The sequence below is a fragment of the Chrysemys picta genome, chromosome 2 (assembly GCF_011386835.1).
Source record: "Chrysemys picta bellii isolate R12L10 chromosome 2, ASM1138683v2, whole genome shotgun sequence".
Classification (NCBI taxonomy): domain Eukaryota; kingdom Metazoa; phylum Chordata; order Testudines; family Emydidae; genus Chrysemys; species Chrysemys picta.
The window spans coordinates 162,703,952-162,730,107 of record NC_088792.1 but is presented as its reverse complement, the minus strand read 5'-3'; the positions used below and the strand labels follow the sequence as shown (position 1 = coordinate 162,730,107).

At 53.1% G+C, this 26,156-nt stretch overlaps 1 protein-coding gene across 11 annotated transcripts in view; it reads left to right on the top strand.

Annotated features, from left to right (window-relative positions):
* Positions 1-26,156, top strand: part of LSM1 (LSM1 homolog, mRNA degradation associated) — a 78,469-nt gene that overhangs the window by 12,797 nt on the left and 39,516 nt on the right. The window contains exon 1 of one of the 11 annotated variants that reach the window (XM_065584636.1): positions 55-750. The exons of 4 other annotated variants lie outside the window; for them this stretch is intronic. In XM_065584636.1, the coding sequence (XP_065440708.1) occupies positions 699-750 (52 nt within the window). In that variant the 5' untranslated portion in view covers positions 55-698. Of the gene's footprint in view, positions 1-54; positions 751-14,123; positions 14,297-25,426; positions 25,562-26,156 lie in introns of those variants that run through there. 6 more of the 11 variants (XM_065584639.1, XM_065584632.1, XM_065584642.1 and 3 more) reach the window with 6 other exon arrangements.

Genomic DNA, 26,156 nt, shown 5'->3' with positions numbered 1-26,156 from the left:
GTTGGTCATCTGGCCCCGCCCTATGGAACGTCAGCGGTGCTAAGGCCCGCCCCCAAGGAACGTTTTGTAGCCAGTCAGTTTCAGATTGCTATAGTCTGTTCTATTCCATGCTATTTCCTGCTGCTGGGGGATAAAGGATCCCAGTCTTCTCCTTCCCCTTCGTGGGGAGCTGGATTTACACTGGGGGGTGGGGGAAATCCTGAGCTCCTAACCTGTCCTGGACTCAAGGGACTGGACCCCAGCATCCTCCCCTGGGAGTGCGGGGTGTTTTTCCCCAGCGTTGATGACCCCCGTGCCCCCAAACTCCGTTCAGGGGGCTGTTTTTACGAGCCGGAGATCCCGTTCCCGGGGTGCGGGGGGGCTGGGGAGGAGGTGGAGGGGAAGGAGCCGCGGGGAGTCCTGTATCCTGGATTGCAGTCGTTCTAGGAAGGATCCTTTCCTCTTTTGGGGTTTGTGCTGCTGCCTCTTTACCACCAAAGACTCCGGATCCTGGCCTCTGTGACTCTGAGTGACTCCTCTACAAGAAGACAGGAGGGTTTTGATTTTGTTTGTTTTGGGGAGGGGTGTGTTTGCTACATTCATTTTTGGGGGGGGGGGGTTAGCCACCTCGTAGACTGCTCTCGAGGACACAGCTGCTCCTTCCTTTTTCCATCTCTTTCCTCTTCTCCCCCCTGCAACATATTCAAATCTGGATCACTATGGAGCTGGAGAATATTGTGGCCAACACAGTCCTGCTGAAAGCCAGAGAAGGTAAGAGAATAACTTGGGACTTGGGTCATTTTGGGTGTATGATTTGGGTGTCTCTGAACATGCCTTGACACCGTGACTAACAGAAGGAAATTGGGAACAGGGAGTGAAGCATCTGCTGCTTTATTGCTGTTTGCTTGATTTTACTGAGTGAAAGCAAACTGTGCCCTGGGAGGGGGGGAGGGAGTGTGTAAGAACAGGATATTTTGTAACCTGAAATGCAGCTGTAGGAAATGGACCTGGAAGCTGGGATTTAGTGGGTTTCCTCAGTAGTTCCCCAAGATGCTTTATAATTGCAATATTTAGCATTTATAGCTTCATTTACAAAACATCCTCTGGTGTTTTCACCTGCCATATTCATTTGAAAACATTTGTTTTTTGTTTAAAGTTTTCTCTGTAATGACTATGGCCTGGGGATGGAAATTTTACATATTCCCAGCACCTCAGAACTGCAATGTGATTTACATGTGTGATCTAAGCTTTGGACTCTGGATCTGTCTTTGAACAGGAAGCACAAAATGCATGTTTGCTGCTCTGTCTGGATGCAAAACTCTGACAAGCAGACAAGATAAAATGTAGAAAGCACATTGTGACTTTTGATTACCACAGAAAGCTAAAGTTGTGTTGCAGGAGAATCCCAAGATTACGTGTTATACCTGACCTTTCATTGATATTCTACGGATGGTCTGTTTCATGAGATTTGATTTAATTTATTATGCTAGAGAAAAGTGGTCATGCTGCTGACCTGGTGTAGTGTGGTATATTTTGTGTGACTGTGCTGTAGACATCACAACAGAAATTCTGGTTGTGGTACATTTTAACCAGGTGTGGTGTACTGGGAGATGGCATCTCTTTATTTTCACCCATTGCACCACAAAGATGGTTTTACCTTCCTTATCTTTAAATCCTTAATGTAAAGTGGCCACTGATTGTTCGAGTGTGGTAAATATGCTGGAATTGCAGAGGGTTACCAGTAATGCTAAACTCTTTACTTTTTTTTTTATGTTGGAGGTGAAATTTTCAAAGGCATCAAAGTCCCATTTCCAGAAGGCAAACAGGGAGTTAGTAGCCGGTCCTGTTGCCTTTCATTGAGACTTAGGCCACTTCTACACTTTGAAGGCTTTGCTGGTGTAGCTACCTCGGCTATACTGGCAGAGTACTGCTAGTGAGGACATGGTTATACCAATGACATTTCGTGCTTTGCTAGCATAGCTTATTCCGGACTCCTTGAGCGAAATACACTGTTCTAGCAAAATAATGTAACTACATCTGTGCTGGAAAATGCCCCTAGTTCAGGTATGTCAGTCACAAATCACACCTCATCACACCCATAATCAATGTAGCTATGCCAGCAACAGCCTGTAGTTTAGACCTGGCCTCAGGCTCCTAAGTGCCTACATCACTTTTAAAAATGGGACTTATGTTCCTAAATCACTTGAAAATTTTACTCTGTTCCTAAACTTTCATAACTGAAAAGCAAACAGCAGCGTAGAGTGACATGAAATAAGGAAATCCCTTAAAGTGACAGTGGGGAAATATCTTGCTTTAAGGATGATTCCACAGCAAGCCAGCATTTATTGGAAGGCACGTTCTTCTGAAGGGCCCCCTCTCTTATCAGTGAACGCAGTGTGTGGGAGAACTGTGTCCCATGGACACTACTTGCCACACACTCCTAAACACCTCTACCCTGATATAACACTGTCCTCAGGAGCCAAAAAATCTTACTGCGTTATAGGTGAAACCGCGTTATATCGAACTTGCTTTGATTCGTCAGACTGTGCAGCCCCCTCCCCCCCCCCCAGAGCACTGCCTTACCGCGTTCTATCCAAATTCGTGTTATATCGGGTCTTGTTATCTCAGGGTAGAGGTGTATTTGTACATGCCAAGTGGCGGGGAAGCTTTCTTGCTAATTGTGCCTTAGCCTGTAGCTTGGGAGAACCATCTCTACAGAAGAGATTTCAGACTCTATGGCTCATTTAGCCCTTTGCCTTCCAGCGAAGACCCGCATTCATAGTGGTGTGTGCTTTGTGAGCTGCCTTGCTACTCGTATAGTATATGTTTGTTTAGTTTGGAAAAGAGAAGACTGAGAGGGGACGTGATAGCAGTTTTCAGGTATCTAAAAGGGTGTCATAAGGAGAAGGGAGAAAACTTGTTCACCTTAGCCTCTAAGGATAGAACAAGAAGCAATGGGCTTAAACTGCAGCAAGGGAGGTTTAGGTTGGACATTAGGAAAAAGTTCCTAACTGTCAGGGTGGCTAAACACTGGAATAAACTGCCTAGGGAGGTTGTGGAATCTCCATCTCTGGAGATATTTAAGAGTAGGTTAGATAAATGTCTATCAGGGATGGTCTAGACAGTATTTGGTCCTGCCATGCGGGCAGGGGACTGGACTCGATGACCTCTCGAGGTCCCTTCCAGTCCTAGAATCTATGAATCTATGGGCACCTGTCTCCTGAACTAAGCTCCTTAGCTCTTTTCACTGAAGCCATCCGATGTCAAATGAAAGCTCGTTTTGGCCCAAGTCAAAGTTGAGCTGGCGTGAGTTGGCTTCACCAGAGCACTGTAGAGCAAACCCTCTGCTTAGTTCTTTCTTCCAAGGAAGCTCATTGTTAGGCAGGCGAAACACCAGGCAGGAATACATCGCTTGTAAATTACTGGTATCAGAAACAGAGACAGTTTTAATAGGCAGAAGAGCAACTATAAAAGCTCAGACAGAAATAGTGTGTTAATTTCAGCACAAGATGACCACAAGCTGCTCTCTGATGGAGGCAGGAAAGTAACTCAACAGCCGGTCCTGCTATTCAAGTGCAGTGAGGTGATTTCCTTTCAAGCTTGATAACGGTTCCTTTCTCTGACTTGTCATCCTGGATGCGGAGGGTGGGAGGTCCCCTCGTGCATTCTGACCTTGGACAGATCCAGAGTCTACTTTTTCCAATTCCCAGTCTTCCAAGGCTGGAAACCTGAGCTACTGGAATCCTTCAGGAATGATTTGCACAAATGAGCTGCTGCTGCTGCACCTCAGAGCAGCAAACTGTTCGTGCCACTAAGGAGCAGCACCAATGTACAGTAGCTAGCTCGTGGCAAAAGTGTCTCAAATGCCAAGGAGATCAGGGCCATTGTAACGTTCAAATCCCCTGCACACCCTAGGTCGTGATCTATTCCAATGGGCTTATTGTAGATAAAAGTATTTGGACTCGGTCTTTCAAAGATGCCTAGGGGATTCAGATGCCAAGTTCCCATTTAATTTAAACAGGCGCTGGGGGTCCAAATGCAGCTTTGAAAGTCTTCAGAGGTGGATCCGAGCTCAAGTCTGGCATCCGAGGCATGAAAAGGGTCGGGGGGGGATTTATTTTTCTCGGGCATTGTTCTACTGCTACCATCAAACGACATGATGATTCTAATCATTGTTCCTTGGGCAGTTGGATTGTCTCCTCTCTGGTCACTTGGGTACATCCTTTTGTGTGTTTGGTCATGAAGTGGGGTGTCTGAAATGCTCCTGGAAAGGATGGGCTGTCTCAACACCCAGCGTAACCCGAATATCTGCTTGTGACTCCTGTGCATTTGAGGTTGGGGTGAGCTAGGGGTGAATAACTGGTCCTACAGCTTTGGGCTAGTGTAAGCTTGACAGAGATGGCTTAGGGCTCTGACTTCGCCTGGCCCTTCTGCATGCTGGCCAGCATGACATCTGGAAATACTTGATCCAAATGTCATTGTAGAAATATCCCTGCCTCCATAAAATGCACTAGAGTTTAACCCTACAGTACTGAAATACGTGCCTGTGTTTCTGGAATCCCGAGTCTCCTTTAAGTGCTGTGACTTGATCAGTATCCCATGGAAAAGGCCTGGCAGCGTATTTAGCAAGGTGTTAGGTGCTCTCTTTGCAGGGCTTTTTTCCACTGTGCATTAGCTACGGGCTCGGATGGAATCCCGGTTCCAGGCTGAGCTGCTGGTTCCAGGACTATAAAGCAGCAGCTGGTGTCTTCACAGCCAACACTGTAAAATGGCAACTGGGCGAAAACCTCTCTGCCTCAGTGGCAATTGACCGCCCCAAGGGCAGCATTGGGGGAGCCTCGTCTCAGGGCCAGAAAAACACTTCTGTATGTCCTGAGGGGGGACTGACACATGGGTGCGTGGCAGAGTCGAGTCCTGGGCAATTAGACAAGGATATTCTGCCTCCCTATATGTCCCGTCCTCACTCCTGCTGTTCTAGCTGGAGATAGGAGTCTGGTCTGGAGCTGCTGTGCCGGGCGCTAGGAGAGAAAGCAGCTGCTGCTTTCTGCCCCAGTGTTGCTCAAAGGGATTCCGCTCTGTGGACACGCGGTGCCTGATCCTGTTTCCGTTTAAGCTTCTTGCCGTGGTGGGATGACTAGGCCTGTTGGCTGTAAAAGCCAGGTTAGTGCCTTGGGTTCCTTCTGTGGAGCTGGCTACCTGTCGGTTGCTGTGAATGGCCTGCCAGCATCGCTGGGGGTGAATCTGCAGTGACCTGACTGCCCCCTGCCGATTCTGGCGTGCAGGGCCTCTGATCTAGCTCGTGCACTCTTCCCCCCGGGGACCCTGGCACTTGAAGGTGCATAGCCAAGCCAGAGTCAGTGGGCAAGGCCTCGCTGCATGTGTCTCAAGCTGGTTGGAGTGCAGCTGGAACAGACGTCTTGGTCTGCCAAACGGTTACTGATCAACAGTGACCAGTGCTAAAGGAGAGGCTGCAAACTCTGGAGGGTTTAGGGATCTGGGACAGCTTTCCTGGGGCCGTCGGTGTTCTGGGTGGAGTCTTTAGAGGCTTTGCGATTCAGGAGCCAGAATTTCCTGACTTCCCTCCCCAAAGCCAGTGCCCCCAGCCACCTTCAGTGAATCCGTTCGGGCAGGATCCTCATACGCTAAGGCCCCTTTACACTGCTCTGACAGGCTGCCGGGGCTTCACTGCACTGTCAGGGCCCTTTGCGCTGTCAGCGGTATTCCCAACCTCAAGCGTTCACAAACCATGAGCCCGGCCCTTCTTAAAATCCTGAGATTGCCCTGGGCAGCTGTCCATATTCCAACCACCGTTGTAGCTACCCTGGTGCGCACCCCTGCTGGGAGCTAGGGTAAGCTGTGCCAGTAATTGCAGCATAGCAACGCTTTGCCTGTCTGCACTAGTGGCTGAAATCTGGGCGAATCCCAGCTTGGGCAAGGTCTGTGTCTTTGCGCCTTCGACTGGCCCCTAAATGAGGGATGGCTTAGAAGACTGTGCCATGAGGAAATAAGGAGCGTGAGTGACGTAATAGACTATGAATCTATGTTCTTGTCATGAGTTTGAGTTGCAAATCAATGCCCGTAGGGGTGTACCTGCAGCATTTAAACAGTGGGAACATCTGACCCAGGGTCACTAGAGAGGCCAGTCCAGATGTGAACCAGTGTAGTGTGGGATAGCGGTGGGAGGACTCACTGAAGCAGTGTGGTCAAATTGGCATGAGGATGCATCCACACAAACCTTCCAACAATAGGACACCTACTGAAACAGCAAAGCTGCTTCCAAAGTGGTTTAACGATTCTGGTACGAGGCACAAGATAAACCACAAACAAGACAATTTGTGGATGGGCTCAGGGCAGCTTCTGCTGGAAAAAGCTAAGTTACACCAGTGTACCTCCCATGTAGATGTGAACTCTTAACCTGGCTGTGACTAAAGTACCCTGGCTTTAGCTTGACTGGAGTGTTAGAAGTTGTTAATTAGATATGCTACTTCAGCTCCAATCTACCAGTACCTCAGACTTAGGCTACATCTACACTACGGGGGGGGGGGTGTCGATTTAAGATACGCAAATTCAGCTACGTGAATAGCGTAGCTGAATTCGACGTATCGCAGCCGACTTACCCCGCTGTAGGGACGGCGGCAAAATCGACCTCTGCGGCTTCCCGTCGACGGCGCTTACTCCCACCTCCGCTGGTGGAGTAAGAGCGTCGATTCGGGGATCGATTGTCGCGTCCCGTCGGGATCCCCGAGAGGTCGATTTCTACCCGCCAATTCAGGCGGGTAGTGTAGACCTAGCCTAAGTCATTGTTACAAAACAACCGTTCACAGGTGATTTCTCTGGCATAACTCAAAGTTTCACATCTGGGGGGAAAGAACACCTTTGTCACCAGTTTGCTGTAACCACATGAGCAGTCCTGGGGACCTGTTGGCTAACTCCCTCCCTCCAAATCTTGCTGCTTTACAGCTAGCTTCTCTTCCCTACTGCCTGCAGCTTAATGTACATTGCTACTGGGGGTGAATAGCTGAAGTGGTGACAGGTAGGTCAGGTGACAGAGAAGTTGCTAATTTTACAATTTGTAAAATGGACAAAAATAGACAAACATGGTAAGCAATTGCTGAGTTAATGATTTCTCTCTGGCTGTGTGTGTTCTAAATGGAAAGTGAAAGATAATTTCCCTGGTGTGTGTGTGTGTGTGTGTGGTTTGTAGGGGGTGGGGAAATTAATTAAGGTCCCACTGTCCCCCAACAGATCGTGGTGCATAACAGGAGGGGGAGAGATTTGTAGGGAGCTGGTGCTGAAAGGGAAATGTGGTCATTTTAGGCCCCTTTTTAAAGATGAGTTACAAACTAGAGATTTAAAAATGGGCTTTGTCTTTTTTAGCTGGTTTAGGGTGGAGAAGGAAGGCTGGAAGATGGGTTTGTGTTTTCGCTTTGCATGTGTGGTGTGGGTTTTTATTTTTTTTTTTTTTTTTTTTTTATTTGATTTTTTTTATCTATCTATCCATGTATAAAATTAATTAGAAATTCAGGTTCCATCTAGATGGGAAGACAATGGCGGTGAGAATAAAAGGAGACCATTGCAAGAGCCAAGCAAGGAAATTGAGCAACGGGGAGAGGAAAGGATTTGTTGGCTTGCTTCAGATGTATTTTAGTGCATATTTAACTTCAATGACTTATCAACACATTGGAGAAAGGAACTCTTTGCTAAGATTTAATACTGCTGGCCTTCAGTTAGTGTGAGCTCATAACATACATCCTCTGAAACCCACAACAAATCCCCCCAGTGAGCCAAGCAGTATGGTCTAATAGATAGAGCCCTGAACTGTGACTCAGGAGACTTGGGTGCCTCTGCCACACTCTCTGTTTCCCCATCTGTAAAATAGAGATAATGAAACTGATCTTCTTTGGTAAACTGCTTTGAGATCTATTGACTAAATGTGCTAGGTGGTGTTTTCTTTATCACTCCTGATATTTTAAAGGTTAAAAACCAAACAGGAAAAGAAAAACACTTTAAAGCCAATCACTCCTTCAGACTTCTTTCCTCCCACATAAAGAAGGAAAAAAGGTACAAGCCCAATTTAAAAGAGGGTGAAAAAAATCCTTGCCACATTCCTGTCAGAGTGATGCTATCTGGGCTGATAGGTGGCCATGGACTAGCCTCATGGTTTGCTGACAATTGGGGCAGGGAAGAGGGTAATAATTGCTGCAAACCGCTTCTCAGTAGGAACTTGCACCTCATTTAATTGAGCAAAGAGCTTTTCAGGGTGTTACTCCGCTTGATTCAAAGGGAGCTATTGTAACTAACAGTGACACTCTTTCTGGGTCTAAGAAAGTGGTTGAAGAAGCAACTACAAGCCTGTGTGAAGCCAAGCGAAGCCGATATTTGTGAGAGTGTTTTAGAGTGACTGGGGCGGTATATGGTCACTCAGTGTCACACTGGGATCAGGCCTGGAGCTTAGTTTTGGTAGCCCCATGAATAACTAGGCGATTCTTTTTTTCTTTCTGTCTGACCCCGTGGAGATGAAGGGAGTGACACCTGCTAACCACAGGCAAACGCTACAAGGATAAGGGCCAGATTCTAATCACTGCTTCCCCGGGAGGAACTTCACCCACTTCTGTGAAGTCACTCTGGATTTACAACAGTGTGACAGATCCGGAACTGCCTGGCTCCAGGCCTCTGCCCATCCTGTAATTATGTGGGATTGGAACTACCAGGAAAAGTTAACATACAATCTCCATACATCAGAACTCCTCTGCGACTGTTCATTGGTGGAGTTTTGAGAGCTAGGCTGCATGCAAAGCAGAAATTAAGGGAGTCTTAGGATGGGAAGAGGAGCTCTGATTGGAGATCAGATACTAGGGTGATCTTGGATCAGTGAGCAGCTCAGTCCCATACAATTTTGTGGCATTCTCAATCATCTCCAAATTATTGTTTTCTTCTAACGCTTTGTGCTATGTCAGTGCCAGGTGGCCCCAGCGGAGACCAGGGTCCCATTGCACCAGGTGCAGATGCAAACCCGGAGTAAGGGTTCCTGTCCCGAAGAGCTTAGAATCTAAACAGACCAAGGGCAGGAGAGAAGATAGAGGCCCAGAGAGGGGAAGTGTCTCACCCAAGGTCACCCAGCAGCTCAGTGGCAGAGCTGGGGAGAGAACCCAGATCTCCTGTGTTCCAGTCCATGCCTGGTCCACTGCCCAAGAGTCCTACTGGGCTCGTTTGGCCCTAGTCAGGAGTCACGAGTGGCATCCGGGCAGTTAGAAGGGGGTGAGGTTTCCAAGTGGGTGCGGCACTCTGGCTGTTTGAAAAGCCCTTCTCAACTGGAATCAGCGGCCGTGCATCCACCGACCTAAATTCTGACTGCAGTTGGACAGCATGAGGTCTTCAAATGGTAACTTCCCTACAGTGGGGATAATGCTCCTTCCTTACCTAGCTTTGGAAGGGGCTTATCGATCCCTGTGTGGCACAAGGGGTCGTTATTGCTAATTAACCAGTTGCAGGTGTTGGTAAGCAGCAGCTGCATTTTGCTCCATGAGTGGCTCCATTTCAGCAGTGGGTGGGCTGTCCCTGGGGAGAACGCAAGCTGGTGGAGTGTTTCTCACTCCTGTGAGATGAAAAATACCATTTCAACATGTGCACTACTCCGGCCTGTGACTTGTACACCTCATTTGAAAATAAGGGCTTTTCAGTGGCATTTGGTGCCTAATTCTCTTGGACTCCTGTTGGAAATCATAGTCTAAAACAGCTGGCATTACTGGAGAGGGAATGGGTGGGTGGATCTGTCTCTGAAAAGCTTCCTGGCTTGTGGCCGGGTGAAGATCCTGCAGGACAGACATTGGAGTGGCAGCTCCCTGCATGCAGGCCTGCAACAGTGCAGGGTAACACAGATGGGCGGGGGTTTATCTCTGAACAGGTTTGTTGATGTAACAGATACCCAAATGCTTATGTCTTGCCATTTGGTACGTGGGCTTCTTTCCTAGGAGAACAGTTTTATTTTACATTCAACAGCTTTTCTGATTTCACAGGTTTTCTTAGACCCTTTAAATGAATTAATTTCTTTTTAGTAAGTGAAGTCTAGGGCCAGCTCCTGGGCTGATGGAAGCCAAAGGTGCTTCTCTGCTCTATGCCAGCCGTGGCCCTGCCCCTGCTTCTTTGGGTCCTGTGGCTGCCGGCTTTGAATGGGTTGCATGCCTAGCAGCTGCCATTGAATAAGGGGTTATCAGATGTTGCTCGCACAGTCACCGCATGTTCCAATTAGAGAGCGAACGTAGACTCCGTACGCCACAATCAGGAAAGTGCCACCTCTGCTCCCATCTGCTCTGTGGGTACACTCCGTCCTATCAGCGGCTGCATCCACGCAAACATGTTCTTGCCCCCTTAGCCCTGGAGAAGTCAATCAAGCTTTGGGAGTGGGCAGTGAATTGGATTCTCTTCTATATCATGAGTCACTGACTTGTCAGCTAATTTCCGGCAGCAGACGCTTGATCCCTAGTGCCGTAAGGAGCAGGAGCACTGCTTTAATGTTCCCATCTGAGGGGGTGTCTGATTTGTGTGAGCTGGTCTGGCTGGGACTTGCTGAGAGAGAACAAATGGGGGCTGCATGGGTTGTTGGCTCGTTTTCAGCTGTGTGAGCTCTGCTGCCATGGAGCCCTGGATCAGTGCTGCTTTCAGAAGAGGCCATTGCCCTGGGATTACCCTAAATGAAAACATCATCGTTAGGGAGCGGTACATTTTCCTGCTGTTTTGCTGCCATTTGCCACAACAAACCCCTGCCCCTCTGCCTCCCCTCTCCCCTCAGCTGGCTTTAATGGAAGCACGTCCATGAGAATGTTCCTTGGAGAACGTTCCCTTAATGTTTTGTAGCTTGGTCCTTGGCTTGGTCATACTGGATCCGTTGAAAGAAAGGAACCTTTCTCCCCTTGTAGGACGATCTGGTCTAAAGATGCACCATGGTCTGTGGCCCATAACGGATCACTCCTAGTTGGGATGCCCTAAGATTTCAAAGACTTTGCGAGGTGTCTGCCTTTCTCTTCTCCTACAGAGCCTGGGTCCAACATGGTCCCATGCTGCATGTCAGATAGCCGGGGAGAGTGCTACCATGTTCGTGCACTTCCCTTCTTTATGGTCCTTCTGGGTTTAGCTTGGTGTGTTGGCTTGACCCAAGCAAGGTGGCTACGAAAGCAAAACTGCCTGTTTGTAGTCATTAGCACTTGGCTTGGATATGGGTTTTTTTGTAGAAGGGCTACTGATTGCAGAAAGCTGTCAGTCACCTAAGTCTGGAGGCTGCAGAGAATGGAGGAGGCACTGACACGGGATGCTCTGTTAGCATGTAGCCATGCTGCCATTTGGGAAGGAATTATTTCTACGGAGAAGGGGAGAGTCCTCCTGTGCTGGGCACTTTCAGGCCAGTCGGGTGCTGGAATGGCCCTCGACGTTGGAGTGACTGACTCAGTGGCTGTGGTGGTGTTTACATTACAGTATTGCATACAAGCTCCATCTCTGACTGGCCCCAGGTGCAGCAGTCCCAGGCTTCTTGCTCCCGTTCTCTGTCTCTCTGCCACAGACAGAAGAGAGGGGCAGAATGAAATGCCTTGCTGCAGCCGAGCAGAGCTTCTGCTCTGACTCAAGCTGCCGGCTGGCTCTGGGCTGGTGTCTCGGATGAAAATGATGGTGGAGCAGCCCGACTTCCATATGATCTCAGACCTTTCCGAGTCCCTCCCTGTGTAGCCAGCAGCCTGAGTGAGGGCAGGCACATGCTTAATGTGAGAAGGCGTTTGCTGGGGGCCTGCATTGAGGAAATACTGTCGCACTTCCTGAGCCATTGGGCGCTGCCTAGAGCAGGAGGAGCCCGGTTTCAGGTTTTGATTGGATGCTGGGCCCTGGTCTGAGACCTTTAAACAAACTGCGTCTTGCACAAGTCGTGCATGCTGAATTCTGTGGGCTGCACGACACAAGGAATGGGGGACCGGTTCTGGTTTCCATTGCCCTTCACTGCTAGGCAGCTGGCTCCAAACTGGGCCGGGGGGCAGAGGCTAAAAGCTGTTGTCTCTGCCCTGTGTCTGGTGTGACATGCATGCCGCGGGTCCCTGCCTTCTGCTCAGGGACAGGGGTCCACATTACAAAAAATTCACAGCTGGCCTCTTGTTGGCTGACTCCGCAAAGCGCCCAGGCCTTGGCTGGATGGAAGTGTGAGGAACCCTGTTCTCTCTCCTTGCCAGGCAGGCGGAGGGTGGCCTGTCGGGGTGGGACTGAGACATGTTCACCAGCATGGGGAAAGCTCACACTGCCGCTAGCTGCTGCATCGGCCCTGCAGATTCTAGTCTGTTGTACACAGGTTCTTCTCCCTCCTCCTCACTGTGGTATCTGAGCACGCTCCAGTGGTGCATGTTTCTCCTCTGCCCCCGGGGAGAGGTATGCTGGTTCTGGAGTTTTGTACAGTATACGCACCATTGCTGTGTGTAATCTGCCAAAGGCAGGTCAAAGAAATGTGCCTGCTACTTGGTGCCGAAGGGGGGAGGTTTGGGATGCTCGTTAGTTCTTGCGGACGTTCGTTCTACAGTCTCAGGCCAGCCCTAGAGCAAGTTCTGTCTCCTGCCCAGGCGAGCGTCGTTGTGCCAGAGGAGTGGAGTCGGTGACCACAGTCCTCACCCTGCAGCTAAATGAAGGACTTCAACCTCCCAGCTCTTTCTCCAGCCCTGAATTCAGACCAGCCCACGAGCCGATCAATGTGCCCCCATCTCCCCTCCCTGCTTTCTCGTGGAGGATGTTCCCTGTTACCATGGATTCCGTACTGGGCAGTGCTCTAGCCAGGCCTGCCTCCTACGGTCAGCCTTTGAGGGCTTCTGGCCTGCACTGACACAATAGGGGGAGGAGGGGTCATTCAAGGCCTCTCATGCTGCAGGCAAGGGCATAGGAAGCCCCAAACGTAGAGCGGTAAGAACAGGCTGCTCCCCTCTGAGTACTGGGCTGAGATTAACAAAGCCTCATGAGCGTAGGGTGAATTGTTTGCATCGTACAGATGGGGAGCCCCCCCAAAATCCATATTGATTTCAACAGGATCTAGGGGTTTCCCCGTCTGGAAACCTGCCCACTTGCTGCGGAGCCTCGATATGAGCTTAGGTGTCGAGCTTTGCTACGCCGGTCTGAAATGTGGGGCCCCAAGTGATTTGCCCATGGTCCTCACCGTGCCAGTCAGGGGCAGAAGTAGAATAGAACCCAGGAGTCCTGACCCCTAGTCCTGTGTTCTAACCATCAGAGAGTTTAAGGCCAGAAGGGGCCACAATATCATGAAGTCTGACCTTCTGGACATCACAGGCCACCAGCCCCCCTGGGCTAAACCCAACAGCCAGAATGACTCCGAAGTATTCCTGCCCCCAGGAGACGGGAAGATGACGTGTACTGACTACAGAGGGGAACGAGAAGCACCCCAGGAGTTGTATGGCGATAGCCCTACCAAGTGCAGGAGTCCATGTGCTGGCAAACAGCTGCTTTGAGATTAAAAGGTGCTCATGCCCTTGGCTCAGGTGCAGGGGCTGCCAGCGCTGGGTTAGGCTTGATTAAAAACTGGGGCCTGCAACAAGAGGAGGCTAAAAGCTTTCGTGAATCTGGGCCCAATGCAGCCAGCAGCCTGCAGCGTAGGTGGCAACAAGGGCTGCTTGTGCCAACTCCGAGCTAGAGATCTTGCCTGTGTCCCCACGGCTAACTCCCTTGCCGAATGTTATCAGTCACAGCAGCCTGGCTGCCTGACATCGAGTGTCCTGGAGCATACCAGTTGTCGGAGCCCTGGCTCCCAGCTGCAGTCCACTCCACTTTCCAATAATGCTCCACACATGCTCTCCAGGAGGCTCTCATTCCAAGGAGGAAACCTGCTGGGTTTCTCCCGCCCACCCCCAAATGCCTGATGCAGCAGAGGTACCGAGGGATGCAGCTGCCCTGCAAGGACAATGGCTCTTGTTCCCTTCTCACCTCCCGGGTGTGAGCTCACACGCGGTCTTTGGAGCGAGTGAACAACAAGCTTAATGGAGGCCAAGGAATTTTAGCTTAAGGGCTCTTAAAAAAAAAAATCATTAAAAATATATACTATCGAAGGCAAATAAAAGCCCCCTTTGCCCCTGCACTGTGGTTTCCGGCACACATTGAGCTTCCTGGTGCTGGATTTCATTATAGCTGCAAGAAGGGAAAATAAAGAGAGCCAGCTGTCCCGCACTCGCTTCGTGTCTGCGTGGCGGGATCACCGTGTGCTGCGTGCCAGGAACATTCTTCTGGACGTCGCGGGACTGAATGGGCTTCCTGTTGGAGAAGTTGCCCGGGCAGGGAGGAGCTCGGAGTGAGTTGTTTGGTCAGGTTGTGTAGTGACCTCTGCGGCGAGAAGGGGCTGCTGGGGTGGATGTGCATGCACCCTGGATTACCCCAGTGTCGCGGGGCACAGGGAGCGATTGTGGGAATTCCCAGCGACATTCGTGGTGGTTGTGGGCTGGGATCCTGTTTTGGGAGAGCAGGGAGTTCTGTGGGATGGAGGGTTTGCATAAGCGAGCCGGAGCTATATGTGTGTGATGCTGCCAGGGCTTTTAACTGGGTCACTCTGGGGCCAGGCTTCCCACCCCAGGAGGTTACAAAGGGGTGTTGGGGGTACACAACCCCTTCCCCACTCCTCTATTGCTCAAAGCAAGGGAGCTCCTGACTAGATGCGGCAGCATTGCCAGTTGCAAATGTTCAGGAGTCAGGCCCCAAAAATCACTGTATGAATCAATTTTCTGGTCCGTTTTGGGGGCTTGCTTTATTTATTTATTTATGTTATTTATTTATTTTAAGCCTTCAGGTCATGCTTGGGTTGTGTGTGTGTGGTTCCCCCCCCTCCCCCCAACTTTTGTAGCCAAAAACCAGGTCTAGACACTTACTTTTCTTCTCTGTAATGAAAGCTGAAATAGTCGCATGAGCACCGGGCTTTAAGAACACTTCCCCTATTGCACCATTCCCCAGTAAGACAATGAGTTGGCAGCCGTGGGGGGTGGGGACGGCTCAGCTTGGGCAGGAGCGAGACCCAGTGCCCGGGAAGACTCGCTGTGTGGCAGGAAGCTGAAAGCTGTGCTGTGCTGCACCGGCGCCGCCAGGCTGCGGCAGCGTCCAAACAGTTGGCGAGAACCTACGCGGATGGTGCTGCCTGTTCCTGCTCGTGCCCACAACAGGCTACGTGCTGCACAGACCTCCGGGGAGGCTTAGGCTGCGAGCTCTCCCCATCAGGAGACCACACAGGCAAGAAGAGGTGGTGCAAGAGGCCAGAGAATTGGCCTCCATTTGATGCCATAACACGTTTGGTGATCCCAGCTTCCTCTCACCACTGGGAGCTAGTTCCTTGCAAGTGGCCTGCCCCAAGTAGGTCTTGGGGAGGAATTTCAGTGCTGACAGGGGAGTTGCCTCGTTGCCCAGCCCAGGAGGGTGCCCCGTGTGTGGGGAGGAAGCAGGTGCAGAGGCAGTTATGGGAGATGGGGACAGGCTGGCGTCGTTGGCCGGGTGCATTTGCTAATGAGAGGCCCCATCTCAGATCCAATCCGGATCCAAATCTGCCACAAATTCTGGAGCGTTTGTACTGTCTCCGGGAGCCTGGCACATTCTCTGCCTATCCAGCTGCCCAAGTGCTCTGGGTGTCATACGAGCGTCCTGTGGCCGAACCCTCTGGGCTCAGGGTCCGGGCTCAGCCCCAAGGACCTTGGCCGCTCTGGGCTGGTGCTGCTGTGCCTGTGTGTTAACTCCACCAGGACATTCCTTATTTGCTCTTGCTAGGCAATTACAAACGGCTATTTCAGCAGCTCCCTTCTCCTCGGGCGCCAGAGCGTTGCCTGGCCCTCTCTAATTGAGGTGTGTGCTCTCCTCAGGAAGGAGGTCTGGCTGCAGCAACCTTGTTCGAAATTCCATTTGATTTAAGCTCATCTCCCCTTCTCAGCTGGCTCTGAGCCCCAACCTTGTCCCTTGCCGTGGGAGGCTCCATCGACACTGGGCCAGATCCAGCATGGGCCTTTCGGCGAGGGGCTCCGTTCCCTTGTCCTGGTCCCTTGGGGGTTTGGGAGGGAGCTGGGGCTGGGTTGGAAGTGGAGTCGAAGAGAAGCTCAGTGAGTGCATCAGGCCCCTAAACCTGCCTTGGGAAAACATCCGAAAGGCAAACGCTGTCGATGGACCGGCTGGGCAGAGGCACCTGCGGCTGTTTACCTTCCCGTTGGGGGAGAGGCGTTGCTGGGCGTAACCAGCCCGGCTCTTCCGTGGTTCCCATGCAGGAGAGAGGCTGGAAACCCACTGGGAGAGGGGAGAGGCCAGTACCGGAGTGAGGGCCAGGGGGCTGGGGGAGGAATGCAGGGCTGAGATCTGCAGGCATTAGGGGGCTGGAATCACTGAGCCCGTCCGAGATACCGGGTCCTATAGAAACTAGCTGCGCACCGCATGCTCGCTGTGGGGTCCCAGGAGGGATGATATGTTTCCAGGACCCTGGGGGATGCGTGGGTTGCCCTTAGTGTTGCACAGAAAGGACCGCATTGCAGCTACCCTAAACTTCGTTATGGGCTGGGGCTCCACAGACTGCATGTCCCAGCGTGCAGTGCGGCAGGGCCCATCGAAGCATGGTGTATGCCAGGGCCGGTAGTTGCCCTGGGCTGCCCACAGCTGCAGGTCCTGTCTGGCAGTGCACCGTTTGTTAGCACCTCTGCGCAGCTGTGCCGGTCGTAGGTGGGACCCGTCTCCTGCTGTGGGCTGCATGGCCCCTCCCCAGCTGGCTGTCAGGTGGATTTTAGGGTTTGGGAATGCTGCTCCCTTTGTAGCTACTCTCATCCGAGGGCTTCGGAGGACTTGGATTAATCCTCGCCAGCTCCCTGGGGGTCTGCTGGGGGATCTTCCTATTTTGCAGAGGTAGAAATGACTTGCCCAGTGGCACCCTGCGAGTCTGAAGCTGGACTGGGAATGGTAGCTGACCCCCCAGCCCTATGCTCTAGCCACTAGGCCATGCAGCCTGACTTGGGAGCTCTCTTCTCCATTCAGAATGCGCAGCTCAGTCCTCATGCTGCCAGACTGGCTCCCTGCCTTCACAGGCTCCTGGGGAGACTCAAATGCTACTTGCCCCAGGTGTGGGGGAGGTTGGGGGCTGGCTGGCGGCTGAATCCTGCCCCAGGGGCTTGCAAGCGGAGTATTGGATCCTCTTTTGCAAATGCGCAGAGCTGTCAGGAGTCCCTTGCCCCTGGCGTTGTGCAAACACTCTAAAGGCTTGAAGGCAGTGTTTGCATGGACCTGTGTAAGGAGGCTCCTCGCCTTGTTTTGAGATGTCATTTGAGCCACTCCTTGATGGCACAGAAGCAGGCTGCCAGTGTTACTCAGGAGTCGTTGCCCTAGGCCAGAAAACCCTAGGACAGACGGTGTGACATGCAAGAAGGCCTGAATGATCTCTCTAGCCAGCACCTCCCAGCGCACTACCACTGTCCCACTGTGACTTCCAGCCTCTGCTGGGGCTGCTGATTCTTCTTCACTTCCAATGGACACAGCTTGGCCTAGTGCACTGGGCCGGCTGCGCCAAGAGCTCCTGAGTTCTAGTCCCAGTGCTGCCATTGTGGGCCTTGGGCCGCTCACTTAACCTCTGTAAAACAGGGAGGGGCTGAGCCCACCCAAGCCCATGGGGCATTTGCTCCGTGTAAGTCGTTCTTACAGGAGAAGCTGAGAAGTGGGGCTTTGTGGGACTGGAAGGAAAAGAGACCTGCAGTAACTTACAAACCTTTGCTGACGACAATCGCAGCTGTCAGTATCTAATAATACTGCAGCCCTTCTATAGCCCCTCTCCTGTCCCGAGGATCCCAAAGCATTTTACACAACGCTCCACTGAAATGCAGCTAGCTCTGTGTGTGTGTGCACCCAAGGAGATATTACATCTGTACATAGGCTTCCCCTCTCCCCATCTTTCTTGTTGGAGGCAGGGACTGTCTCCGGTTTGTATTCATGCAGCGCCCAGTGCAATGGGTCCCCGATCCTGGCTGGGGTTACTGCAATAAAAACAGTACTGGTTTTATTGTGGTGCCTTTAATATCCATGCAGAACAGACAGGGCCTCTTCTGATTTTTAGCCGGCGCAACACAAAGTGATGCACCATGCCAATGTCTGGAGGCACGTGGCTGGGGTAGTGTGCCACACGAGGGCATCTGCTGTGGAACACGGAGAGTCACATGGGGTCCTCCCTCTCTGTTTTACACTAGTGGCTCTGAGGCTGGGCCAAGAGCGCTCAGCAGAGTCCTTTCTGAGAGCAGAGCGTGTGCTCTGAGCTGGGTAATGCACATCAGTCATCCAGGCCCTTGCCGGCTCCTGGTGGGCGGCTGGGAGCTCGGAGCGGAGCACAATGTCCTGAAGTCACCCCTGTGGACCTGCTGCACAGCGGCTGCTGCTGTGGCCCTGGTGTGCAGGGAGTGGCAATGAGTGGGGGGGTGTCACAGGAAAGCCATGTAGGCTGCGGCACAGACAGGCCAATGGGGCAAGCTAAGGAAACCTGCCTGAACTCGCCTCTGTTTCACCAGCGCCTGCGGTGAGATCTTAGCAAACGGCGGGATGCTGCACGGCCAGCAGGCATTGTGCGCACACAAGCAACCCCTGTGCGCAGAGGCTTTGGCAGTGCTCGTGGTAACACAGGGCCTGGCGTGCGAGCAGCATTGTGTGGCAGATTTGCACATCCCACGTGCTGGGGCAGGCAAGTTCTAAGGGGGCATATCCGGGCATTCCTTCCTCCCTCCCCCTGCCTGGTGTGGATAGAGGAACGCTTCCTCCAGGTCTTTGGAGCCCGCGTCATTCAAGTGCTACAGCGGTTTCTAATGAAGGGGAGCCTTTGTTGTCAGCTGCTTCTGGGGGTGGTGTGTCAGACTGAGCAGCCCTCTGCTGCTAGGAACCGCCACACCTGCCTAGGTAAAGCAGCAACCTACGGTCAGAACAACCTAAAGGAAAATGCCCGGCGCTAAATGTCTTGACTGTAGTGTGTGATGTCAAAACAGCAAAGTCGCTCACTGGGTTTGCAGCGGCTGAAGGGAATGTGCTCCGTGGTACTACCCAGCTCTCACCAGACTGTGACTGATGACAGGCTTCCCCGTGGTTGAGAACAGACCTTCCCTAGCGATCTGCAGACCTGCGCAGGGAAGGCTCGGCTTGTCTGCAGCCCCCTCGCATTGCGGACAGGACCTTTCTTTCCCATTGCACCCTGGGCACCAGACTCCCTCTGGTGGGACCCAAATGATCTTTCCCCTGGTCTGGCGCACAGAGCGGCACTGGGATCGGGCTGCCACAGCTCCGGCTTCCTTGGCCCCCGGGGTATTGCTTTGGCACAGCCGGACTTAGTCTTGGCTGGAAAAGCTAATTCCAAGCTCTGAATGTGCATAATTTCCTTTGGGCCATTACTCTGCCCTCCTCCTCCAAGATTCTGTCATAACCACGTCCTTCCCCTAACAGGAAAGAAATAAAACTTCATGTAAGGAACATTTATTGACGTGTGGGGCTGGCTCCCTCCCCCAACCCCACCTTACCCCCCCCCCCCCCCCCCCGGCCCGGTAGGTCCTATCATTGCTGTCTGGGTTGCGTTTTGTTGTGGGCCTGCGAGGTGTGTGCTAGCTAGCGGAGGGCTCTCACGTGCCTGGCAGTGTTTACGGAGCACAGAGGAGCTGAGGCCAGCTGCTAAGATGCAGGGAAGTGGGTGTCTCTCCTCCATCCTAGCTTATACCTTTCCACCAAGATGTATAGCTCCTGGCTGCAGTTCTCCTTGGGCCTCAGTGGCTGATCCCACCTCCCCTCATCCCCCCCAGCCTTGTGCTCCGCTGCCCTGAGTAGATCCTACCAGCAGAGGCAGCCGTCTCCGGAGCCGTCCTGGCACTAGGTGGTTGTTCCAGACCCTCCTGGTGTCAGATGGGCCACATGGAGGGGAGTTTGCAAGAGAAGAGACCATGTGGTACAGGATGTAGGGATCTGGCCTCTGGATGAGGAGCCCTGGGTTCCATTCCCAGCTCTGCACTGGCCTTTTGGGTGATCCTGGGCAAGTCTCTGTGCCTCAGTTTCCTCACCTGCACTTCTCTAACTCAGGGGCTTGTGAGGATAAATGCACAAGATTGTGGCACACGTTTTGCTGTACTGATGGAAAGCTATAGAAGAGCTAGGTGTTATTTGTTATGCTGGAAAGGCTTTCTCGAAAGGAAGGCCTTGCAATATTTCCTAAAGATGGTCAGACTCTGGCTTCACCTGATCTCCTCTCTAGATTGTTTCATAGCCAGATCCCCTATGTCAGTGTCCAACTCTCTCTAATCCTACTGAGCTCTTGGCTTCAGTGTCTTGTGGCAATGAATTTCACAAGCTAAGGGTGCAGTGTTTTGCTTTTATCAGTCCTGAATGAATGCACTACCTTTCGGTGTCCTGGATTACAAGCCATTCAGGACAGCCCTTTCCCCTGGGGCACTGGCCCTCCTCTGCCCCGGGACAGGAGATGGCAAATGCACAGTGTGATGTTATCTAAGGGCTTGGTCTGCTGCTAGCTGTGCACAGCGACTGGGCAAAGGTTCTGGGGGAAGGAATCTTTGAGGAGGGACAGTTGATGTCCTGCCTGGGCAGTCTCCAGCCTGCAGGGTTCCAGAGATGCACCTGCTCTTCATGGGTAGGGAACAAAGAGGCCAGATCCATACTCGATCCAGCTCCCTGTGTGGAGGGGAGATCTTCCCCTCTCGGACGGGGAAGAAGTAGCACTAGCGGTTCTGTCAGAGGCAGAGTAGATGTCGGGGCTGCATGTTGCCAGCCCTTGACTCTGATTCTGAGGCCCTGTGCGTCCCTGGCTTTCTCTCAGCCTTGCCCGATTCCGCGTGGAGTCTCGCTGGGGACAGACCCATTCCAAAGCACGGGGCTGCTGTAAGCCCGAAGTGATCTACAAACTAGTTAATGCTTTAGAAACTGGACAACAGTGGCACAAACCTAATGGGTGGCCAGCCTGAGCAGCGGGGAAAGCCCCAGCGTGTCTGACCATCTCTCTGCTCTAGTTAGGTTCACCGGATGTCCCGATTTTATAGGGACAGTCCCGATTTTTGGGTCTTTTTCTTATATAGGCTCCTATTACCCCCACCCCCACCCCCATACCGATTTTTCACACTTGCTGTCTGGTCACCCTAGCTCTAGTCTCCCTCTGCCTGCCCCAAAATCAAACCAAGCGGAAGCTCAGGTCGCGCTGTGTCTTCTGGCTAGATGTAGCTGGTGTGTGTGTCTAACGGGGAATGCAATTCCTTGGTAAGGCAAGGAAAACCAGGGCAGACCCTGAGACTGAACTGCCTGTGTCTCCTGGCCTCTCATGCCCCGTAAATATGGGCTAGGTAGGATGGGCTAGTGGTTATTGCACTCGACAGAGAGCTGGGTGCTATTTCCGGCTCTGCTGTGCTGTGACCCTTAATCTCTCCTATGACTCAGCTCCTTATCTGGAAAACAGATGATAACCCTGCCTCCCGGGGCTGGGAGCCTCAGCAGCAGGAATGAGTGTGAGATACTCGGTGACTACAGCGATAAAGGCTGTAAAAGTGTCCAGGGAGATCCCAGGCCGGTGAATGGCCAGGGTCCCAGGGTTTGTTCTAGATTAGGGATTAAAGCGCCAGTGCAAACCCAGCTCCCGCCCACTGCAGTGCTCTGGTGGTCCGGGAGCCTCTGGCTTTGGGGTGTCTGTTGCATTCCAGGGCCCCCGGGGAAGCTGGGAGAGGCAGCTGCATGGAGCTCTCTCCGCTGACAGGCAGCCTGTAAAGTGCATTGGGGTGTGAAGGTGTCGGAGACACGTGTGGTGATGTTCCTGCTCAGAAGATGGAGAACAACCTTGTGGGTCAGGACTCCTGGGTTCAATTCCCATGTCTTTCTCTGACCTGCTGTATCACCTGGGGTGAGGGGGGTGAGCAGTTTCTCTATGGCCAAGTGAAACCTGGGTTCCTCTGTAATTGTATTTAGCTGTACTAGTGACCTGTCCAGAGACTGGCATGAATCTGCCCCCCGACCCCATCCTTCCAGTCTGTCTGATATATGAGCATGACTCCGAATTCCTCCCACCTCCCATAGGCAGCACAGCGAGGCGCCTTCCTCAGAGGATTGTAGTTCTCTCTTCAATGCTTTTAATCAAAACTTCACCCCACCCCCAAGCGACAGTGCCACAGCTGGGCCTGACCCCCTCTGCTGCCCCCCAGCGTAGCCAAGCCTGGGCTCCTCTGGTTCCCAGCGTGCCTGAGGGAAAGCAGGCTACTTTGCCACCCCAGGTGCTCCAGATTTGTGGATCTCCACAACCAGGAGGGTGGGAAACTCACATGCGTTAGTGACAGCTGAGGTTCTGGCCTCCTCCCATGACTCCAGGAGCGGGGGCTTCGAGAGAAACCCAAAATATTGTGAGACTTGTGATAGGCTCGTGCAAGCTGGCTGTGCCAAGCAGCACCTGTGGTGCCACAGGAGCTTGTTCTTGCTAGGCTGGGTAGATCCTCCCTTTGAGCCTTGTCGGGGGTTTGCAGCTGAGCAGGCGTACTCAGCTAGCTCGCGAGAGGCTGTGCCTGAGGGTGCCGCACTGGGGGGTTATGAGGAGGGCTGGACGTGGGGGTTGCAACCCCCTAGAGCATATGTAGGGGCTCACGTGTTTAAGGAGGGCTCCAGAAAGCCTTCGGGAGTCACACTGAGGTGGATTGATTTATTACAGTCTCTTGTACGACACCCACCATAGTAGCTGGGCCTGTTGTGCCTACATTCAGACACACAGTTACCACCCTGGGCTCCACAGTTCTAAGTGGGGGATGTGGGCAGCAGGGGAGATGCTCCAGGCAGGCACGTGTTTTAGTAGGCCTGGTTCAGGTCAAATAATGCGGCCTGGGGAAGTTCTGCTCACCACCCTGGGCTCTTTCTGTTTGCACCACTCAGTGTGCTGGCTCGGCTGGGACCCACAGCAGGGCTGCCTTAGTACTTCTGACCTGATTTAAACCAGGCTGCATGTTGGGAATCTCTCCAGAAACCCTGCTCTCGTTGGGCTCCCATGCAGTACACATCTGGCAAGCTGCCGGGGGGCGAGGTTCCCAGCTCTCTGTGTAGGGAGTGTGTCAGGCAGCCCTGAACCTGGTTGCTGTCTGTGTGCTGGGTCCTCCTCGGGAAAGGAGAACAGGGATCCCGGCCGACGTTGTGCGAAAGTGACTGGGCTTGTCCTCCTGTTCTGTGGCAAACCAATTAGTCGACATGGACTTGCTAATGGGTTACAGACTCTGCCGGCTGGAGGGTTGACTCACTTGAGAAGCTTGTCAGAGCTGTGCAGGCACAGGCTGTGGCCAGGGTGCGGGTTGATTCCTTCTTCTAGCTCTTGTTGCTGTATCCCGGAGTCCCCCTTCCAGTGCAAGCCTTCTAAGGAGATGTTGGCTTCCCTCGGGCTAACAGCTAGGGGCCGGGGTGGGAGAAGATGAGTAATGTGGCTTTGTGGCCTGCACTCCCTAAACTTTGCTGCCTTCTCTCATACACACACTGGGGATTCTCGCTCTGCACCGGGACATGGGCCCAGTGCTGATGCGGAGCAGCCTGAATGAAAGAGTGAGTGAGTCTTTCTCCCCCGGGAGCGCTGAGGGGGTGGGAGAGACATGGCGAGGGCAGATGTGGAACTCAGGGTGGGTGGGGAGATCTCGCTGCGATCTGGAAGGCTGTTGGGACGAATGGAAAGTGTGAGATCATTGCCTGAAGGACTCCGGAACGCAGTTAAACCCAGTCCCCAAACTCTGCCACCCTCTGACTGTGTCCCGGCTGGCTCGGCACGTGGCCTGTCGAGGCCAGCGCTGTGTTAGGTAGGTGATAGTGCATTTCCGTTTGTAAACACACACCCTGCCTGCAGGTGCTAAAAATAACATCAAGGAGCATAGTGCAGTGCAGCCTGCCCCAGTGCGGTGTCTGCCAGTCAGGGGGGCCAACCATGGCACAGGGTGGGGCAGGACCTGCTCTGTGTGGGTCAGGAGGGTCAGCTCAGGGGCTGGAGACACTGGACTGGGTGCCAGGGTGTAGGTTGGGTGTGGGGTCTGATGCCAAGGGGTTTGGTGAAGGCTGTCCCAGTGACTGGTGCAGGGGTGGGATCTAGACCAGTACCGTGGTGTGGCTGGTGCTAGGGGCAGTGTGTGTCTGTGTGTGTGTGTGTGTGTGTTGGGGGAGGGTGTCTCTGCCTGATGCCATGGCTTGCGTGCGGGCTCATCTGGGTGGGGGACTCGGCTGGGTGCTGTGGGGTGTGTGTGCAGAGGGGGGGATGTGGGCTGGTGCTGTGGGAGTGGGGGAGACTTGGCTTGGTGCCCCTGCTCAGTGTCCTGTGTTAAGTATATACATTTGCCATGACCACAGCCCATTAGCAATGCTCTGCAGGGCGGGGTCTCTCAGGCCTGACCCACCCTGGCTCTCCCACGGTTGGTATCCGGGAGCATGGAGCCATCTCTGGGGCTAACATGAGATGCCTTATCCTGACTTATGGAGCTTCTGGCCCAGGAGCTGAGCAGACCTGCCTGCTGGGGCATGCTGGCCCAGTAGATTCCTTAACCCCCTCCCCCTGAGGCGTTAGTTTGCCCCTAAGCCCTCCCCTCACGTCTGAGCTGGGGGTAAGTGAAAGGGGTCGCCCAGGGCCCTGGGTACATGACTACCAGTTTGTGCAGGCTGTGATTCAGGGCAGGCTACTGCTCTGGGAGTGGAGCTGTATTTCCAGGAGGCGTGTGTTTGGAGCAGGTAGGGTGTCACGCTCACTGCTGCACACCTCCAGGGTTAACAACCTGTGTCGATTGTATGCTGGCACGTCAGACTGACTTTACCATGTTTCCCTTTCACGGGCCAAAGGACCCAGCAAGAATCCTGGCTGCTTTCCAGCTGATAGGACAGTGCCTGCCGTTAACCGCGCTCTAACTAGCCCAGCCTGCCGCGCATGGGGCATGGATGACCAGTATAGAGTGCCAGCCCTCAGGCAGTGAAATACGGGAGGCCCAGACGGAGCCCCTGAGTACTGCAGGGTGGGCTGGGAGCACAGGAGCTCTGAGATGTGTCTGGATTTGGTTCGCTTGCCCTCTCCAGTCTGGCTTGCGTCAGGTTCCCTGCCTTTGCAGGTGATGCTGGAGTTTGGTGTGTGACCTGGGCCGGGCCTGGGGTTCGGTGTGTCAGACCTCAGGGAGGGGCTGGCATGCAATCCCCATTGCCGTCTATTTTATATCCAGAAAGCGGCTTCCAAATATTGTCCTGTAACAGCCCCCCCGTGTGGCTGAGTGCTGGTTCTCCTGTAAAGGGTCTGGGCTGTGCAAGGGGCTCCTCGCTGGCTGGCAGTAGCAGAGAGCGGCTCTGTGCTCCCCTCAAAGGTTCCAGGGCTCTGAGTTTGCAGGCTTAGCGTGCAAGGGACCTGGGAAGCACTGAGACCTGCCTCTTGGGAAGAGGGGCGTGTGTGTGTTCATACTGCATAGGCTCTAAGGCCAGGGGGAGTGTTGGGATCATCCAGGCTGCCCTCCTGCAGCGCAAGGGCCAGAGAGTTTCGCCCAGTCATTCCTGCCCAGCAGCCAGAGCATGTCTCTGAGAAAGGCGCCTCTGCTCGCTCCTACCCAGAGAGGTGAGCAGGAGTAGAGTGTGGGGAGAAATGCCAGGGTTAAAGCAAGGGGGTTATTGGCTTACATCCATTCGCTAATGCTTATGTAAATATTTCAAGGGAACTGGAATGAGCAGTGCAGGGGGATGGGGAGGCTGCTTTTAACCTTTGGCAAGGCAGCAGTAAGTTCCTTGTCCAAGCATTTCCTAGTGCTTCGCAGGTGTAACCAAGCCGCCTGGCCCCTCTGTGCAGGACGGGGGAGAGAGACGTCATTGCTCACCGGGGAAATGCAGCCTTCTGTAGCGTGAGACTGAAGCTGGGGGGACTCCCTCAAGGGGCTCCCTAGCAGCTTTCCAGGGCCTCCGTGGCTGCATGTAAGTGCTGGATATGGTCCCCCCTCCCTTGCACTTGGCTGAGTGGGGTCCTTGCTCCCCTGCACTGCCCCTCCTCCATAGCTGGTCAGGGGGATGGTGTCTCACTCTTACACAAACCTTCCAATCCCCTCTCAGCATCTCGCTTCTGTGCCTTTGTATTGGAATCAAGCAGAGGGACTGACCCTCCACTTGCTTCCAAGGTGAGAGGGTGGCCGGGTGGTCAACCCACTGGGCTGGGGCTTGGG